The 19,792-nt window shown below is 41.6% G+C and overlaps 1 protein-coding gene across 1 annotated transcript in view; it reads right to left on the bottom strand.

Moving 5' to 3' along the window:
* The window catches only part of pkhd1l1.1 (PKHD1 like 1, tandem duplicate 1), a 47,941-nt gene that overhangs the window by 23,025 nt on the left and 5,124 nt on the right, over nt 1–19,792 (bottom strand). Inside the window, exons 14-39 of the mRNA XM_047604273.1 lie at nt 19,020–19,285; nt 18,847–18,938; nt 18,604–18,763; nt 17,952–18,090; nt 17,711–17,854; nt 17,470–17,624; nt 16,184–16,294; nt 15,923–16,072; nt 15,684–15,808; nt 15,163–15,326; nt 14,873–15,042; nt 13,541–13,673; nt 12,370–12,524; nt 11,076–11,198; nt 10,734–10,839; nt 9,717–9,824; nt 9,443–9,607; nt 9,139–9,260; nt 8,673–8,805; nt 6,443–6,635; nt 5,259–5,401; nt 5,031–5,135; nt 3,997–4,182; nt 2,569–2,742; nt 2,244–2,449; nt 251–1,223 (exon numbers count right to left, since the gene is read on the bottom strand). Coding sequence (XP_047460229.1) covers nt 251–1,223; nt 2,244–2,449; nt 2,569–2,742; nt 3,997–4,182; nt 5,031–5,135; nt 5,259–5,401; nt 6,443–6,635; nt 8,673–8,805; nt 9,139–9,260; nt 9,443–9,607; nt 9,717–9,824; nt 10,734–10,839; nt 11,076–11,198; nt 12,370–12,524; nt 13,541–13,673; nt 14,873–15,042; nt 15,163–15,326; nt 15,684–15,808; nt 15,923–16,072; nt 16,184–16,294; nt 17,470–17,624; nt 17,711–17,854; nt 17,952–18,090; nt 18,604–18,763; nt 18,847–18,938; nt 19,020–19,285 — 4,701 coding nt within the window. The remainder of the gene's footprint in view (nt 1–250; nt 1,224–2,243; nt 2,450–2,568; nt 2,743–3,996; nt 4,183–5,030; nt 5,136–5,258; nt 5,402–6,442; nt 6,636–8,672; nt 8,806–9,138; nt 9,261–9,442; nt 9,608–9,716; nt 9,825–10,733; nt 10,840–11,075; nt 11,199–12,369; nt 12,525–13,540; nt 13,674–14,872; nt 15,043–15,162; nt 15,327–15,683; nt 15,809–15,922; nt 16,073–16,183; nt 16,295–17,469; nt 17,625–17,710; nt 17,855–17,951; nt 18,091–18,603; nt 18,764–18,846; nt 18,939–19,019; nt 19,286–19,792) is intronic.

Raw genomic sequence — 19,792 nt, 5'->3', positions numbered from 1 at the left:
TTTGTCTTTATCTGTCAATAGACCAGATATAAATATGTTTATGTTTATAGCTGTCGAACAGCCTGCCTACTGTTGCACATGTTTGCACATTATTTGCAAAGCTTAATACTGAATGCAACATGATAATGATAATGTATATTTATAAATAGCACTAGGACGAGTTTAATATAGAACATATGTACCAGGTAGGGTGTTCCTACTTAATCTCCTCCTGAAAAAGAGCCCTGATTTAGACTACAGTCATAATTACCAGTAGCGGGGCTGATGGAGCTGACGACAGGAGTGTGTGCTGCGGAGTAGGTGAAGTTGAGGGGAGGGTACTCCACGGAGAAGACCCTGATGATGGCGGCCACCATCCCCTCGCTGTGACGAGGCGTCAGGCAGCGGAGGAGACCCGGCGTCACCTCCTGAATCTCACAGGGGCCGCCGCCGACCGTCACGCTCGTGTTCCCCGGGGCGAAGCCGTTTCCCACGAAGACGAGCGGGGTCCCTCCGGACAGGCTGCCCACGTCGGGGCTGAGGGAGGCTTGGGCTCGGCTGTTCAGGGTGACGAGACCGGACGCGAGGCCCTTGCTCCTCACGATCACTTTGATCGGGTGGTCGCCTGCGGGCAACGCGACGACTCTCACCGTGACGCTGCCGTCCGCGACGTCGGTCACCTCTAGCTCTGCGGCGCCGGCGAAAACGGCCACATCGTCCAGGCGGCTGCCAAACCCTGAGCCAGAGACGTTCACCAGGGTGAGATCGTCAATGCTGTCGGGGGAGATGCCGGTGACTGTGGGAATGATGGAGGCGGAGTACACGAAGGAGCAGTTTGAATGGCAGGAGCTCTGGATGTGGCCCATGTGGAAGGCGACGTCGCCGGTGTGCGGCTCAGAGGGAGAAGTGTCGCAGGTGATGCAGGTGTAGTTGACCGAGAGCACGTGGCAGGGCTCCCCGGCCACAGTCACTGTTCCCTCAGAGAAACCGGAGCCGTGGACCAGGAGCCTGGTGTGGCCGGTGGTGCTGCCGATGGGCGGCGACAGCGAGTCGACCACGGGCAGGACCACGAAGCGGCGGGCGAACTCGTCCTGGATGGAGATGATGGCGCTGCCCAGGTTTTTGACGCTGACGGCCACGGGGAGAGCGACGCCGATGGGAAGCACGGCGCCGGGGTGGAGCTGACATCTGATCTCAGAGTGAGAGCTGTTGATCACCTGACAGGGCTGATCGCCCACCGTCACCTACGGGACGCCACAAGACACAGCGTGAGACTCACATTTAGAAAACGTTGCAAATAAAAATCTTTTTAAGCTTTCAAGCATGCTTAACAACTGTGTTCTTGTGGTGCAGATGCAGAAAATGTCCAATTACACCTCAGAAAGTTGTGCTCTTTCATTATTTACCTTAACGTTGTGCTACTTTTCTCAATAAAATTAGAATCATCACCCAAATTTTCTTGGAATTTTATGAAATACACACAATCAATCTATTTCTTTTTCACAAAAAAGTGTATTCCATGTCTCAAACCTTTGAGACGTAGCTTTCTTTCTTTGTTTTAAGAGGATTCTGTGAGATCCACCATTATCCTCTTTTGTGCAGACTTGTGAAAGGATTATGTCAACTTTATAAAAGATACAAGATGTCATATCTTACAGAATCCTTTCTCTTTTCAGCTGCAAGAATATAACAATCTCATATAACACTCAGTACGTTTGCACGTGAAAAAACAAATTACTTCCCTAATCCGACTTTAACTGGACGACTTAAATTCATGTAAACACGTTTCTCCTTATCTGATTAAGACACCCAGATAATGCGATTGGAAATCGATTTTCTCCGGCATGTATACGCTTAATCAGACTTTTAACTAGACTAGTCGCAGAAGAAGAAGCTAAACAGAACCGGTGGAAGAATCATCTGAGGGATTGCACCTTCTTATCTACACCAGAACTAGCGGCACATTATGTACTAGATTAAAAAACCTGAACTATTATCCATCAGGTTGTTGTTTGAAATTCTGATCTGACACATGAACGACTCGTTAATAATATGATGTAATAGATCAACCGTATTAACGATATTAACGTACTGACAAGACACATATCGCCACCTAGTGTGGAGGAGGACAACATGTTCCCGTCAGTTATTGATTTTCTCTGTTGCATGTAAACTGGGACAAGGACCAGATTCAGAAAGTCTTTTTCTTTTACGGGGGAAATCATCTTCTTGAATAATGTTTTAATTCATGAAACTGTGTGAACCTCGTTAGCGCAGGCGACGTCGCTGAAGCCTTGGCCCTGGATGAGGATCACTTGGTGGTATGAGCCCTGGTTGGGGGAGATGGAGTGGACCGTGGTGGTGGAACAGGCGGAGGTGGTGAAGGAAAGGCCGTCTGAAGTCTCGTTGGTCTGCTGGCACCGTGACGAGGCGACGCACTGCTGTGCTTCTCTGGAGACACGGCGCGGACCTGCACATGGGACAGTCCAACCCACTCATCAATATCATTATTACTATTATTTATTCTGACTTCAGTCTCTGTTTGATGTGTTTGACAAAGCCTCCGAGTCTCCACCTCTTCACATTTACCTCCTGCCACTAGTCTGGCCTCAACGCCTCCCACTCTGACGAGGACCCGGCTGCTCTTCTCCTCCCGACTCTTGACCTTCACCACTCCCTGCAGCTTCCGGGCGTTGACGTCGTCTATGTAGCCGCTGCTGTAGTAGAACTCGCCGGGAACGGTGAAACGGTAGCTGAAAAACCCTGAGAGGGAGAGAGAGGGAGAGAGGAAACGTGTGACACAGCAGCACATTCCTCGTACGTCACATCGCTGAGCACTGAAAGTAAACCTGTATGTTTGGTCCATATGTTTTTATCATTCAAATGCAGACAAAGTAAATCCTGAATAGACAGATCTGCACAAACAATACGATGAACAAAGACTACAAGCAATGCATATTTATGTATTTTGGGAACCTACATCAGAACAAAAGATTGTTTCATCCAGATAATCTAATTAAACTGTCTATTCCACCTGTATATGACTGTTTGTCTTTGCCTTCTTATGCTTATTAATAAAAAGAAAATGTATCCAAAGTGAGATTGTAAAGAGTTGCAGTTGTGTTGCACTAAACGAGGACCACGATGCAATACAAGAAACTGTGTGTCCTGGCCTATATGACATATTCACTCTCATATAACAGTGTAAACACCCTTTCCCTTGGAAATGAGGGATTTTGTTCTCATGCTATCATTTTTATTTGACTAATTCAAGGTAAATGCAGACAGACTGAGGTCACAGAGAGACTTTTTTATTGCGCCATGAATAGGATCAACAGGAACCACGATGCAAAGCAGGAGAGCGTGAGAGCTGCAACCGCGGCTTTAACATTTCTACTTTCTCACCTCACTTTTAAAAACTAGAACAGAACAAAAGGTTTTCACGTGTGTTTATCACCCTACAGGTAATTCTATTAACTTATGTCTTTTTTTTTCCAAGAACATAAAAACAGGTGATTTTGTCTCTACTGACCTTGGTCCAGATCTTAAAAAAGTACATTCTTTTTCAACTTTGATGGAAACAGAGACATCTTCTCCATAACATAAACCTCATGGATGATTTCTATCCATTCCTCAGTGGTGGGTGGTTCTACTTTCAACCATTTCCTTGAGACAGATTTCTTACTTATCTTGCATCTTGTCCCTTTATGTCATATTTAGTGTCATTATGCACCTTTCTTTGCCACTTTTATACTTGAGAAATAGATATTATTGCAATAACACCACTTTTATCTCATTAATAAAAAGAAAATATAGGAAATGTGAGATTCTTAAGTGGCAGATATTTTATTGCCAATAATGCAACGCATGAGCAGTATTGCCTTGTGCAAATACTACGTATTTAAAATCATAATACTGTTTTAAACTTTACCACTTCAGAAGGTTTACCCCCTACACTATCACTTTTATCTGATTAATTGAAAGACATAAAAGAAGGAGGAACACGCAAACACAAACCTTTGGCCGTCTTGGTTCCCCCGCTGTTGAGCGGCCCCCCCTCGTACGTGGTGCCACTCGGGCTGGACACGCTGAACACCTGGTACCCGACGCTCTGGAAGGCCGGCGCCTCCCAGCGCCACGTGACCACGTCGCCCACGTACACGGTGAGCGTGGCAGGACTCCACGCGTACCCCTCGCCGTAAGCTGGGGGCACAAAGTTCACACGAGTTCACACACAGAAAACAGAAAACACAAGCAAAAAAAAAACAACACACAGAAGAGAACATGTTATTTAAATAGCTGCAGATCCTCTTGTAAACGTGGCTAATTATGGAAGAACTGGTTCTGAGGTTTTCTTTTCGATACAGTTTCTAGGTGAAGCTTAACATTTGACAGCTCGTTTGCTCGCAGCAGTTTTCTGTAAAATGATCCCACTTCTGTTGTGCTCCATTCACATTTAGTTTGACACCTGCACAAAGGATCGAAACGCAAACCTCCCGCGGTCTGATCCCTGCTTAACGACAATGTGGGTCTTCTCCCTAGAAGTGTGCTGTGTTTTTTTACTGCTTGCGGTGAGGATGTATCAGGGATGTTCTCTTGTCACGGTTTCATGGTTTCACTCATTTTGTTTGACACTTGAGATGAATGAAATGAACTAAACCCGTTAACTTTGCAGAGTTATTATGAAACGACGTAATCAGAAGAACTATTACACAGGATTTAGAGTTTAAATTGTGTTTGGATTTCAGACGTCCATGTTTTGTTTAATTCCATTTCAATTTTAATGCATCTTTAAATTAACAAAGATTAAACATTTACTATTTTTTTTTCTCAGTAGTTAACATTTTTATCATGTTTTATTAGTTCGATTTTTATTTATTTATTTTTCTCATTTTATGCTCTTAGGTCTAAATACTATTTTTAGGGTTTTTAAGGCGTCATTTTTATCCATCCTCACCTACGATACTGTTTCCACTAGGGGTGGGTATTGGCAAGGACTTTGCGATATTATTATGACTTTATTGCAATATTGACACGAGACGTAAACCTACTCAGATCAGATCCCTGGTTGGTGACGACGTGCGTCTTCTCCTCCGACTGCACGATGCACTGCAGTTCGTTCTCCGAGGCGGACGTCACTTCGCACACAGCTCCTCCTGTCAAACCACAAAACACGACTGACACAACTTCTTAGTCACAGTTTTTCACATCCAGCTCAAAAGGCCGGTGTGTTGGTAAAATGCTCAGACCGATCGCGACCGTCGCCACGTGTTTCTCACCAATGGACACTTTGTTGTCCGTCGCGTTGCTGCTGAATCCGGAGCCAGAAACCGTCAGCCTGGTTCCTCCCATCAAGGAGCCGAAGGACGGGGAGACGCTGTGGACCTCCAGGATGTATTCAATGGTCGCGTTCACACCGTTGCTGCAAAACAAAAAAATCACTTATTATTTGAATTTATTATAAAATATATTACCACCAGTAGCATTTTAATATAAATAACCATGAGGGAAAGTTTGACCTGTCAAATATTCAGTCACTAGGCATTTAAAATACACTGCCAACGTATATACTGTATATTATATCATGCTATTACACATCGTGTGTTTCATGCAAAGTGAATGCAAGTCTGGAGAAATCTTGCAGCAACAGGTGTTAATAAACTGCACAGGTTTGATTTAGGGGCGAAGTTTCTGATTTATTATAATTATTCAGAAATAAACATAAATGGTGCAGTTATTGTTTTCATGACTCAAGCAGATGGAGGATTTAGTATGATAAATTAAGATAATCCTTATAAAGAAGTACGTAGATGTTTATATATATGTATATTGGTCATGAGAGAATAAAGATATGTAGAGATAAGCTACTGCACTAATATTCAAGATGTCACGGTTTGAGTTGTGATTGAGTGTGTGTTGTCTAGGATCAGTAGAAAAATATATTTAATAAGATTTATAGAGTTTGAAATCATCAATACGTTCGCCCAGATTCCTCTAAACGTCTCATATGGTTTTATTTAAATACATTTACACATTGTATTATTAATAATTCTAGGAAAAACATGCAAAAAAAGAAATTTAATTATCTAAAAATGATCTTTCTCTATCTGTGCATCAATCAACAGTAACAATATTAATATAATAATAGTAATAATATACAAAAGTAGATGTTTTCTGCATGTTTTCCCATTTTTGATAATTTAAGTCAACTTACCAGGTAACACTTACAGATTCCTTTTTACATTGTTTTATTGTTTAATCATGCAGTAAGTGTTACATTTTCCAGTTCATTCATTTTATTACTTAGATCTTAGTTTGATTTGTATTAGATACGGATCATTGTGCTCAACACGTGCTCTTTGACCCGTGTTGGAGAACAAACGTGAACTCGCTGCCACCACTATTTCACCGTGAAGGCGACCGATGCTTGTGAATGAATGAATTCTCTGGTGAGCGGCTGTACCTGGTCTGTGGGAAGCCGCTGTTCCCGACCTGCACGTCCACCCTGTACACGCCGGGGGGCAGCACGGGGAGGAGACAGGTGACGTTGGTGGGCGTCCACTCCACCGTGACGCACTCCTCCGTTCCCACGAACACGCCGCTGCCGTCGCTCTGGCCTCCGAGGTTCGAACCCTGGACGGTGAGAACCCGACGTCCTGCACGAGAGGACGCGAAGGACTCTGTCATTCAAGTGTCAAGGTAATTGGGAGGTGTCACCAGCCGCGGATGCCTCTGCATTGTTTACTCCCGAGTATAATTACATGAGAAAAGACGCTCGTCCTCTGCTCAGATTCTCGAGGTTTAGTAAGATTAGAGCAGACCTGCACGTCAGCATTACACAACTACAGGGACAAAAATACTGAGCGACAACAAAAGGTTTGCACGCACTCCTCTAAGTCCCTGGTGACGGCGGAGTCACATCGACACCTCAGATAAAACACGGACGTCCACATTTTGTTCCAACCTTAGAGGCAAGTCGAGTTTTTTCGTGATGGGAACATTTAACAGGAGGAACGTCTCCTTTGACTTCTACAAACCGGTTCTGTCACAAAAGCACACAAAAGCCTTGTGTATGTATATATATATATATATATATTTTTTTTTTGATAGAATTCACTCACGACAAATGCTTTTACACAACTAAGAGTTTTTTTGCTTTGTGAGAGAATAATAATACAAGGCTTTGTAAAGAGTAAACAGTGAATCCTATTCTTGTCACAAACAAAGAGATAAAGCCGACTGTCCCTGCTGTCAGCACACAGATAGAGTTACTATTAACCTTTATCAACAAAGTCCAGCTGCCTCATCTTCATTTAAAAGCACCGGAGAGCATCACAATCCAAACCCCTCTGGTGGCACAGTGGTTATTATAGATCCAGTTTTTCCCCCTCTACCATTATACTGAGGGAGGGTTGAAAGTCGAGTTCTGCAGTTTCATTCATGTCACCAAATCAGGTCATTTTACCTATAGAACACGTCTTCTAATAAATAATGGGGTTACTCATCTAATCTAAGCAAAGATATCTCATTTCGTTTTTTTCATCGTCATGTATCTCCACTCTCTGTTTCACAATGGACGGAGCTCCACACCGACGTACACACAAACAAACAGGTGAACACACACTTACAGCCAGACTGTCAGAATAAAGGGAGAGTAGTGGAGCTAATGTGGTGGTTAATATACGGTTCTGATTTACCTTGAATGACGTCACACCTGAGTTATCAGCATCCCAGTTACAGAAGTCGGAAAAACAAGATGGCCGTATCCATGTGTGTTCAATATTTACAATTTTTGAGTGCAAAGTCAAATTTCTTGATATTAACTATTATTATTTCTATAATTTTAAACTTATTTAGGCTATTTAAGTTCCACAAATTGTAAATCGAACTTGAACCAACTCATGAGTTTTTTACTAGACTTGTTACTTGTTTACAGTGAAACCACACGAGGTAGAAGTTTTAACTGTTTAATTTAAATGTAGAAAATACATAAATATATATTAATCACAGTTTGCCACGATGGTGTTTGGCTCTGTTTTAGTTTTACCAGGCTATTATTTTTTAGCCGTTGTTAGCATGACATAGGCTTGTAGTTCCCATATAACACATGAAAAACTTAAATTACACCATACCAGCATTTCAACGTATGTATGTGGAAAAATACTGTCTGTATAACTGATTTAATGAAAGAAAAACTAATCAGAAGTGCTTATAAAGGGAATATTACAGGAACTTCTGATTACTGTTTACACACGGGGCGGCCATCTTGGAAACTCAACTAGAAGGTAGTGAGGATTCTAGGATTTTCTGAGTAAAAAATCCGACTTCCAGTTCCAGTTTAAAATTCCAACTTGTGAGTACAAATAAAACGCACCATAAAACCTAGTAGTCAATGAGCTAACTATGGGACTAAGTTATCATGCTAAGGTTGTGTTAAACATGCTGCTGTTATTTGGCTGACAGACTCTTTCAGTGTGTCTATGTGTTAGTGTGTACATGTGTGTTAACCGACTGATGTTGACATCTATATTTTAGTTTAGTTTTCTGTTTGTGCTACAGTAGGCTAACCAATTAGGATTAGCCTATTGTCTGCTAAGTGCTAACTTGTTCAGCTATTGCAATGCAGTCTGGGATTTGTAGTACTTGTAGTATCAAAGGTCGCTGCATTTATAGAGTGATGTCTCTCTTCTTACCGGTCACGGTGGTAGTCTGGGGGCTCAGGCCTGAGATCTGGGGTGTAAGGTTATTGTCGTAGGTGAAGGAGCTTCCGGCCGTTTTACTCATGTTTCCCATCATCACTGTGACGGCCTCAGATCCTGCAGCTCCCTGAAACAAGTAATACATAAAACGATTCATAAATAGGTCATTAAAAAAAAGAATAAGCAATAACCACTAAGTGAAGCTACAGCCTTAAGGTTGTTACATACATACATACAAGAACTCACTCCTAGGGCTGCAAGAACAAGAACCAAGTTCTTCTGGGAGCTCAAAGAGTGGCCACTAGCATTTACGCTTTTCAGCATTTCACACTTCAAGGAGATTTAACTTCAATATCTCTGATTAATGAACATAATTGTTTCTAGTAGATGTGTTTTGTTCCTTGCTCTTTTTTCAGGTGTTAAAGAAGGCAGGAAACTAATTTTCATCTTCAGCACTTACTGCTGGTGTTCTGCATTTCAGCTCCGTGTCGGTGGCTTGGACCACGGTACACTCCTCGTTGCCGACGGTAACCGTGGCGTTGGGGCCGAAGCCGAAGCCTCTCACTGTCAGCAAGGTGCCTCCTGAGGATAAATAAAAAAAAAAATTAAAAATGGCCGTTAAACTTTCTCATAAAGTTAATACGTTTGAAATGCAGACATCTAGTGTCATACATGCAGCAACAAGGCTGACATTCGATACTTTGCTCTGCACTGTAAGAAAATAAATGAAAACATGAGGATAGATTGTTTTTTATTTGTCTTACCTGCGGTGCTTCCAGACAGCGGTGAGAACGAGGAGACGATGAGCTGGTAGGTGAAGAGGAGGACGTCGCCGCCAGCGAAGCGCGAGTCTCCCAGAGACGGGAAGCTGACGGACACCGGGTACGTACCAGCACTGGCGCTGCTCAGTTTGCAAACCTGAGAGGTAGCTAAAATACAGGAAATCTGGTTTAATCTCGTGATCACAATTATGTTATTTTAGCAACAAACTAGATGCAAATGTTCACATCCCAAAAAAAATAAAAGAGTTTTATGTACCTGTGATGGTTTCAACATGGCACCGGGCTTCTCCCACCAGGATGGAAGCATTTTCATTGCTGAAGCCGGTTCCAGTTATAGTCAGGAGAGTTCCCAGACCGTTAGATCCTGAGGAGGTCGAGGATGTGTTTTATTATAGTCCAACATGATCATAATCTCTCATTCGAGATGTGTTCAAATAAGACTTTTTATAGTGTAGTGTAGCTGGTGTTGAATGACTGACTCTGCTGATTTAGAAGAACAAAATGCTAGTTGCCGCTGTGTCTTTTTTGTCAGTCGGGTTAATTTATGTTTCTACTTCCTGCTTCACTTTTTACAAAATGATTCATGGGCTTCGTAAGTATAGCTCAAAATCAAGCTAAAATGTCTTGCATAAAAAACAGGTTGTTATGTGTATGCATTATAATGAGCTCATAACTGAAGTTAACATGTTTGTCCAAATGAAAGTAAATAAAGTCGTCCCAATAATACATGAATTTTCAACACATATTTCTACCTTAACTCAACATAGAGGTGTATTCAGTTTAAAATTTAGTTTAAAACTAAAAAATTATTCATACTTAGACAATAAATTAAAATTAACAAGTGGCTTCAAAAGACATTTTATGTGAAGGTAATTTTAGGAAGTTGTTTTAAAATACTTGATTAAATTTTAAATTCAAGCTAACATTTGCAAATGTAATTTAACTGTTATTGAACTGTGCTGTAATATAAAGTAAACAGAGATGTGTTTTTTTCCTCTATGTAACGTTAGCTTATGGAGCTAACACCAGTTAGCTGTTAGCTTACACCATTAGCCAGGGGTTTTTGTTGTAAGTTAGACATGCACTGATAAAAATATGTTGCACCATGTACTACTCTAAAAGTAAGGCGACTTTTTGCATCATTTTTGCACTGTATTTTTTTTTTTTTTTTTTAATCAGTGAAGGGTCTGTGTCGTCCCTGTAGCTGCTGCTTCAAACTGACGCAGAAGCAGAAACCGATGTTGAATGAACCTCAGAGGTTTTAGTAGCGCACCTTGAGACGGGCTGATTCCAGTGACCACTGGAGTTTTCTCCTCCACCCACTCAAAGTCACAGTTACCGGAACAGCTGGAGGGGATGCCGTTAATGAAAACCTCCACCTGTGAACAGCACCGCAAAAAGGGTTAGGACTACACAAAATCATGGTCAGTCAGTCAGTCAGTCAGTCAGTGAATCCTGTATCCTGCAGCCACAAAATACACAAATACAACAGATAAAAATAGGACTCGCTCTGCAGGATTTAGTGGAAGTGATCAGCAGTGGCTCCAGCCGGCTCTCACGCACTGGTGCAGCTGAAACTTGAAACCGTGAACGCTGGAAGCTTTTTGAGTTGTACCTGTGGTTTGTTTTTCACGTAGCGGAAGAAATCGCCCGACAGCTTCTGGTACAGCAGTCCTCCCTTTGTGGCCTCACGGGCTGAAACGACGGCGTTGTCGCCCACGACTGACGAGTAGTCGACCTGCAATGAAAAGAAAGGAGGTTTAGCTGACATTTATTCAAAAAGTAATAAAAAAAAGTTTTATTAATGTATGTATGCTGTATGTTTGACACCCCTGCAATAAAAAGGCTGCTGTTTCCTTTATTCCAGGACAAACTTTAATAAGAGTAGCATAAAGACAAACAGAGATGACTGAGGAGGTAGCTATAGGTAGGAACGTACGCTTAACTTCTCCAAATAAAGAATAAAACCCCAGATTTAAACCTAAATATGAAAGAAATGTGGTAAAAAGTTTTAAAAAAAAGATTAATTATAAATGCAATGAATCGACCATAATGCAACACAAATAGGATTATGACACACAAGTCTTTCCTTCTACGTTTAAATTTGTACTTACTTGTAGCACAAAGAGAACTAAGATTCGGAAGTGGTGCCGAGCCTCAACCACTAATAACCTGTGAGTTCAATCTGCTAGCGCTTCCTCCGACCTCACCACTGTCACACCGTGGTGAGGGCGTCTTGTCTTGGGGTTGTTTTGTCCTGTCATTTCCTGTTTTATTTTGAAAAGTAATTCTCCTCTCGTTTCAGGTCACTTGCCCTTCCTCATGTGTCACCAGTCTGATTGTCTTCCCTGATTCCTGATTGTGTCCACCTGTCCCCTATTTCCCTCCATGTGTTTAAGTAGTCTGTGTTCCCCTTGTCTCGTGCCAGAGTGTTATCGTCCTCAACCTGTTCCCGTGCCTTGTTTCATGTCTTCAACCAGAGAAGTTTTCAAGTAAGCCTGTGAATCCTCTCGAAGAGAGAGTTTTTGTTTGTTAAGTCTTTTCTTAGTTTAGATCCTTAGTCCTGAGGTTTTCCTCCATTCGGAGTGTTTTGTGTTTTTTTTTTATTTGTTTCTTTGATTTGAGTTTTCCTCCTTCTGGAGAGTTTTTCGTTTTCAGTAGTCAGATTAGCGTCTAGGTTTTTTGTAGCCATTTGTTTGTCCCTCTGTGAGGGATCTCTGGAGAATCCAAATAAAGCCTTTTGTCATCTCTGCATTCAGAGGCCTGCTTTGAGTCTCGGCCTGACAACCGCTCCCATTAATCAATCCCTCACCACATCTAGACAACATGTCCTCCTCCTCCCATCCTTTCCATTGAACCCGTGAAGTGCCACCCCGTCCCCGGTGAAACCAAAGGAAACTGACTCAGACCTGGATCAGAGGCTGGTCTCCGGGCTTTGTGACCCACTCCACTCTCCACTTGGGGCGTCTGCAGGTTCCCCGCTGCGACACCGTGACTTTGCCCATCCCTTCGATTCCCTCCAGAGCGTACTTCAGGTCCTCCTCGCTGATGTCCACGGACAGACCTGAGAAAAGATCCTCATGTAAGACTCAACTCAACTTGTGTGTGTGTTTTTTCGTTCTGAATCTGTCTCTTAAAATGTAACCTAACGTTTTCTCTTCTTTCCTCTTGGTAAAAACATATAATGGGTAACAGACAGACCTGAAGCAATGCTCGGACATGATGAAATAATAAAATAAAAAGGGTCGCACTAAATTAAGGATTACTGCCTCATTTTGTGGGTTGTTGTTGTTATAGTTCTGTTTTTTTTTTTTATTTTTTTATTTTTAAATTATTTATTATTTGTTTTAATCAAACCCTCCTTTGAGAATGAACACGTTAATGATTGATTTAAAGATTTAATCCATCTAAACAGGTGAATAGTTCAGCAACTTCTCAACTTTGCGGCCTAACGTTTGTGCAGACTTTGAATTATAACACATCTTTCATAATTCTTAAGAGACAAGAGGCAGAAAAAAATCATCAAATCAAACAAAAGTATCAAAAAATGAAAACTCACACCTAAATCACAGATATGTTTGACACTAGATTAATATTATCAGCGGACCTCTGTGTTACAATAGTTATGGTATGTAATTTGTGGTTTAACATTTACTTTACAAATTACGGACATGGATGATTCGCACAGGATGATGATCATAGACGACCTCTGTGATTATTGCAAATTACTGGAGGTCCCCTGATAAAACTAGTCTCATGTGAATGGGCTAATATCGACTTTTGCGTTTCACTTGTCAGTTTTAATATATTTTCAAGGTTTCTGTTTGTCAATATACCCAAGGAATCTGTACCTATGACCTCAAATTAGAGATAGCGCTGCCCAAGTTGCTACTCAAACTCTTTCTTTGTCTTGACTAAGTTTTCACACTAGGCCTTAGCAACCGTCCAAACACGGCCATTTATGTAATAACGATGCAGGAACACAAGTCGGGTGGTCAGCCATGCGCTACATAACCTTTCGTGTGATGCTATCAGCGCGGGACGATGTCACCATGCAAAATACTACTCGTGTCTGTCTACCTTCAGCCCGGCCTCCGTAAATCTCCACGTCAAAGGTGCCGTTGAGGGGAGGGGTGGCTCTGTGGGGGCGGGCGACGGTGACGGTGGCTGCTCCCTCCCTGAACTCGGCGCCGTCCTCGCTCTCGTTGGACGCCTTTTGAAGGGACAATTCGCAGAGGGTGTCACTTATAAAAGACCCAAAAGGATTTAAAAACAGCTTTTAAATGAAAACCTTTTCATTAGATAATTTGCTAAATTTATTCTACACTTATGGCTGTACTGGTCTAAAGATGAAACATAAGCATCATATACATTAAACTTGACTGCAGATATATTATATGTACTGCAAAATAATGCAGAGACACAACTGATGCCCGAAGTTTCAGATTTAATCAACTAACCAATGGTACAACGGACATTAAACATAGTCTCCATGCCTGTCTGCCGCTGCTTTTACAACAATCTGTTAGGCAAATGACGGCAGCGTGTCCGGACACGAGAGGCGTGCTCTGCGCTGTAAGTTGTGTCATACGGATGTTTCCTATGTTTTTATGAGTCACGCTGCTGAGACACGGCTGAGAGAGCTCAGGTTTGATTTCTCTCCCCAGACTTTTATTTCCCAGACTGTTATTTCCCAACACACATATACACACTGTCATTTCCCAACACACACAAAGGCAACGCAGGCAGATTAGTATTGTTCGTTCAACGTACATTTTCTACACTTGGAATGGACCAAGTAAATCATTTTCTGCTTTATCTATCTATCTATTAGGGGGAAGGCAAAGGAGGAAAAAAAAGTATCTGTATTCGACAAAAATTTGGTGTTAAAAATACATTTTTTTTGGTCACACTTCTAATTTAGGATATGTGAGTCTTAAAATATGTATTTTTTAATGAGTTTTTAATCAATCATAATGATAATTCTGGATGTCGCCAATCGCTCTTTGATATTTACCTGTTTTTGGGTTATTCTAACTGTTATTGGTTGTTTTTTTTTACTTTACTGACCAATCAACATGGTTTTTGGTCTTTTTTTTTGTCTTTTTGTGCTGTTCTTATTTTGTTTTTTTTCTGGACTTTTTGTTTTTGTCTGTGTCGTTGGCTGTGGAGTTCGGCGGATTTGCCTTTGTGTCCAGTGGTGTACTCCAGAGATCAGCTGCTAGCTAAAAATTAGACAAAAGTCTGAATTACCAAGCTAATCTATCTGCTTCACCAACACTCCACCCATTTATTGTGCTCTGGAGCTCTGAACAACAAAGGAAAATGTCTGTTGAGCTGGAGCATGTAGGTGAAATCCGTCATCTTCATTATGATCTTATGACACTCTGCACAAACATATGAATGAATTACCTGAAGGAAGGCGACATTTATGAGTGGGAACCCGATCCCGCACTCGACGGGCGTGGCTCTGATCTCGTAGCTGATCTGCGACACGGTCGAAGCGTCTTTGCTGACGGCGATCGACTCGAAGGACAGACCGGCGCTCTCGAAAGGAGGGGGCCTCCTTTTGTGGAGAACGGCTGCGAGAAAGTAAAAATAAGTCGCTCGAATATTCATGATAAAACACGTGCACTGTGACTTTTTAATACGTAGAAAGGTTTTGAGACGCTCTGATGTCAGTGGCTGATTGCACTCTGTACCGTTGTCGTCATTAGTGGTGGGTCTCTTTCCGATGTGAACGGCATCCACGTAGAAATCCTCATCAGCGACGTCTTTGTAGAGGTAAAACTCCAGCAGGCTGTATCTGCTCCCGACGTAATCCGTCTGCAGAAGACTCTCCATGTCCAAACATTTGTAACTCCACCTGTAGAAAGAAATAACAACACTTAACGTGGTGCAGGTTTAACCTCCTCAGACCAAAGTATTTGTTATGTGAAAATCAGATCTTTAGGTACTTGGGATTAGTAGGATCTAAGAAGTATAAAAAAATCATCATCAAAATACAACAATGTTTATTCTAATGCAAAAGCAGAATTGGATTAAATTCCAACGTCCTCAAACGTGTACTTGTAAAATTTGCATCAAATCAAACTAGAAAAGTATAAATAAACAAGTGTATTGACCCTTCGCTACCAGAACATGGCAGACAAAAGTGTCCCCATACGAGGACACAGGGTCTCTGTGATGGATAAACCTAAATATTTTGAGGGGTTTTACTGACATGGGGCCTTTAGCGAAGACAGTGTTGATCTTTGCCGTCTGTGTCAAGGTTTGGCCCTGGGTGTTGCGGTAAGTGAACTTCATTCCAACTTCGTTCCTCAGCGCTCCCTTGTACGCAAAGCACAGCTGGAAAAAAAAAAAAAGATAAAGACCAACCAGGTTCATTTCTTATGAATCATCTTCCAGTAAAAATCAGAGAGAACATAATCCACAGCAATGAATGCAGAGCTGGGGTTTTACCACAGGGTGCTGGTCCAGGGAAACAGGTCCGTAGGTGCCTCCGGACGCTTTGGTGAAGCTTTCCATGAAAAGAATCTCCGCGTTCTTCAGCGACGACGTTCCACAGAAACCAGAGTGACCGACGGGCGTCCCTTTCTTTCCGTTATCAAACTACAGGACATCGGAAAACGGTGAGAATCCAAAAATCACACTCCACAAAAAAAGATCTAAGAAAAGCAGCCACAGATTAAATTTAGATTTTTTTTATTTTTTTAAGCTGACCTGAGAGTTGTCGCCTTCGAAGTCATTGAAGTATTTCACGTCGGTGCCTTCAGTGGTCTGGATCTCTCCGGGACACTCGGCCTTCATCATGTCTTCCAGAGCTTCCTGGACCTGTTCACAGTCACACACAGATTTGACTCAAGACAGAATGATTTCGAGCCATCAAGGTTTATCATACAGTGTTAATACTACGCCAGGGTCTCATAGCGAATAGGAAATATTTTTGCAAGCTTCAAGCTTTGCAAGTTTTATGTTTTAGAGAGAATTGAGGCGAGTCCATTAATTCATTTGAATTTTAATTCAGACATTAAGGGAAATTAATAAGAATTTTCAATGTCAGAAAAAAAGCAGATAAAAAACATAAAAAAATGCCCAAGTAGCCACAAGGACAAAGTGTTTCAAAGGTGAACAAAAAGGGTTTATTTGTTAGTTAGAAGAAATACATAAAACACAATTCAACTTCAGAGTGAACCCAGGTTAATATTCAATTTAATGTTTTGGTGAAACACAGAAGATTCAAAAACTCGTCTCGGCAGCTACTTTGATATTTAATCTCTGTATTTTTTGTGCAGCCTAGTGCGTGGATGGATGTGGATATATGGATGTATTTGTCCATGTGTAAACAATGTTTTTATAAGTATCTGTATCAGCACTTACGTTCCAATGTTTCTAATGTTATAAAATACATGTTACTTTCACCTTCTATGTGTTTTTCTTGTATTTCTTAAACATAAATTTATTGGACTTAGTTTCACAATAGTAAAAAAAAATGATTGGTGTTCAAATTTAAAATTTCCAAGGATTCAATGAGTGCCATATAAACGGTAAAAAAAAAAATTGAAGGTTGTAACACAATGCACGCGACCGCACCATGGACCGTTTTTTGAATCTTTTATATTTCACCAAATTAAATTGGATATTAGAGCTAGAAATCAGTTTTACTGTTTGATGTTGAATAATGAAATAATAATAAGTAGAGCTAGCTAGCAAAGTTAGTTTGAAAGTAAACTGAGGACTATAAATTAGATTCTGGACACGTCTCAAAAGCTTATGTTTAGTATTAATGAATATGAATATTAAATTTTTCGCTAAATGCATTATCTGCTTTACTGCAGTGATTTAAAGACGGATTGAAAGCACCATAATTAAAGGCTTTTATTAAGACATTAGAGCCCCGATATTTTGATAAACTGAGTCATTATTGTTTAGGAGACATGAAAATATGAGGACATGATGACTGAGGTATCGGAGCACAGAGGGAGACAGTTACTAGTCTTTTTACTGACCTCAGACTCGGTTGCGTTGAAGGCGATGGGCTTCGTAGGGATTCCCCCCCACAGCAGAGTGAACGTCTCCATGCTGCCTCTCCCCTTGGTAACCTCGGTAACAGTGATGTTGGTGTCTGCGGCAAAAACCTCGTAGTGAAGAGGTCTGAAGTCACCTGCAAGCAAACGGAACAAAAGAATCAAATTAAATGAATGTTTTAAAAAAAATAAATAAAAAATCTAAAATCAGGTGCTTTCTTACCTCTGTCAGACTTGAACGTGACCGTGTAGTGAGACACTGGACCGTCCTCCTGCTTGGAGACCTGGACCGTGTCGGGTTTGATGGACCACAGGTTGTTCAAGGCCAGTTCCACCACGTCAGCTGAGGCGGAGACGGGAATTGGTCCTAAAGGAGATTGTGAACAAACAATCAAAAGTTACTTTACTACTGAATTCCCTGTTACGGCAAAAAAAAAAAACAGTTTCAGTGTCTTCTTCATTACCAGTCTTGGCGTCTCCGTAGCTGAGGCTGAAGAAGGTGGTCCCACAAAGATGGCTGGCACAGCTGCTGCTGACGCTCACCTTCTGGACCTCATGGATCGCAGAGACGCTATTAGTGGGCCACGCGTCAAAGGTGACCACCTAGGAAAAAGGGTAAAAAAAACAAACAAACAAAAAAAAAAAATCAACTGACAGAAAAGTGATTCAATTACAAGAAAAAAAGAAGAAACTATGAGATCTTTTAACTTTAACAAAGTAGCCACATAACAGTGGCATCGCTGGAAATTAACAGTTTTATATTTTGTTGCATATTGGTGACCTTATAATAATACTGAGTGAAATAATCCCTGTGTCCACACATGAGGACATTTTTTTTTTTCCAAAAACTACTTCCTGTTCAAAGACGATGCTTAGTTTTTATAGTTCTTAGGTCCTACTAATCCCTAATTAAAGATGCATAGCAAACAACAGCTCAGGTCTCAGGAGGTTAAACTTGTTACATACTCGACAAGAAGTGAGAAACTTGTGAAATTTGGTTCTTTTTATAACTCAAATGCCAAACTCCCTTGAAGTTTAAGGGGAGTTGTTCAGATAATCTGGGGTGTTAAGTGTGTAGCATCACAAAGCTGCCGTCCAGCCACCACCACTCTGTACCTGCTCCTCGTCAAACACGTCGTAATCAGCCAGGATGTGCTGGACTTCGTTGACCGCGTCGTTGGTCTGGTCCTCCGTGAAGGAGCTCTCCTCCTGGAACAAGGCCAGGTTGATCCGGGCTGCGCCGCTGTATTCTTGATGCAGGATCTCCAGGTAGTAGCTGAACGAGTTATAAATGTTTTCAGTGTGTGTTTTTTCGTGCATCTGTGGCGTGGCAGGAATGAACGATATGAGGCCACTTACGGTTTCCCTTTCTCCAGAACCATCACCTCCGACTTCTGCGACTCCAGCTTCGTGTAGTCTGAGACGTATTGCGGCTGAAATGCTACTTTGACCTGAATAAAAGAAATGCGTCAGATCTTATCTGTACTTCCGATCATTTAGTTATTTACTATCTGAGCTCCCCCCTTTCACACCTTGTGCTCCGGCCGGCTGGAGTTGCTGAGGTAGAGCTCGCATCGGTCGTCGCAGTTGAGGTAAATATTGAACCTGCCGCTGGCCGGAGGCACAAAGAAGCCCGTGGTCCGCGTGCTGAAATAATCCGCTTCACGTACGAAGTAGTGCTCCATGGAGTCGATCCACTGCGACCAGTATCCAGTTGTGTTCTCGTTGTAGTCCCGGATGTCGGTCAGGTAGCGGGGTTTCGTGTTGTTCCACACCTCAACCTTCAAGCCTCGGCCGCCTACACGCAGCAAAGCAGCCGAACTTAAAACTTATACTTGCTAGCTGTAAATTAGCCCACCAACAGCCTTAGTCAGAATTTACTTCATTTTTTTTAGGGACAATGCACATTAATAAACATCATAATATGATGTGTAAGGTGTTAGCCAAACAGCTTATTATCCCTGAGACAGGTGCAAAGTTTGCAATCAAAGGGTTGTCATTTGGCAAAATCGGACAAAAACATATTCGTTCTCATTACTCCAGAGAAAATTACAGGTTATAACATTATTCTGAGATATGAAGGTGGTGAACAGATGACAAACAAGTTCATAATTATTTGAAAAAAAAAAGTCCACTTCAAATTAATTCATGCGAAGGAAGAGAAAACAGGGTCTTCAATGTTTTTCAGGCCAAACACCCCAAACCTACGTGTTCTATATTAAACTAGTGCTTTTTATAAATATACACTATTATTATTATTTTGCATTAAATATTAAGCTATCCCTTATACCTTTAGTAAAATATG

The sequence above is a fragment of the Mugil cephalus genome, chromosome 14 (assembly GCF_022458985.1).
Source record: "Mugil cephalus isolate CIBA_MC_2020 chromosome 14, CIBA_Mcephalus_1.1, whole genome shotgun sequence".
NCBI classification, from domain to species: domain Eukaryota; kingdom Metazoa; phylum Chordata; class Actinopteri; order Mugiliformes; family Mugilidae; genus Mugil; species Mugil cephalus.
This window is presented reverse-complemented; position numbering and strand designations above follow the sequence as displayed.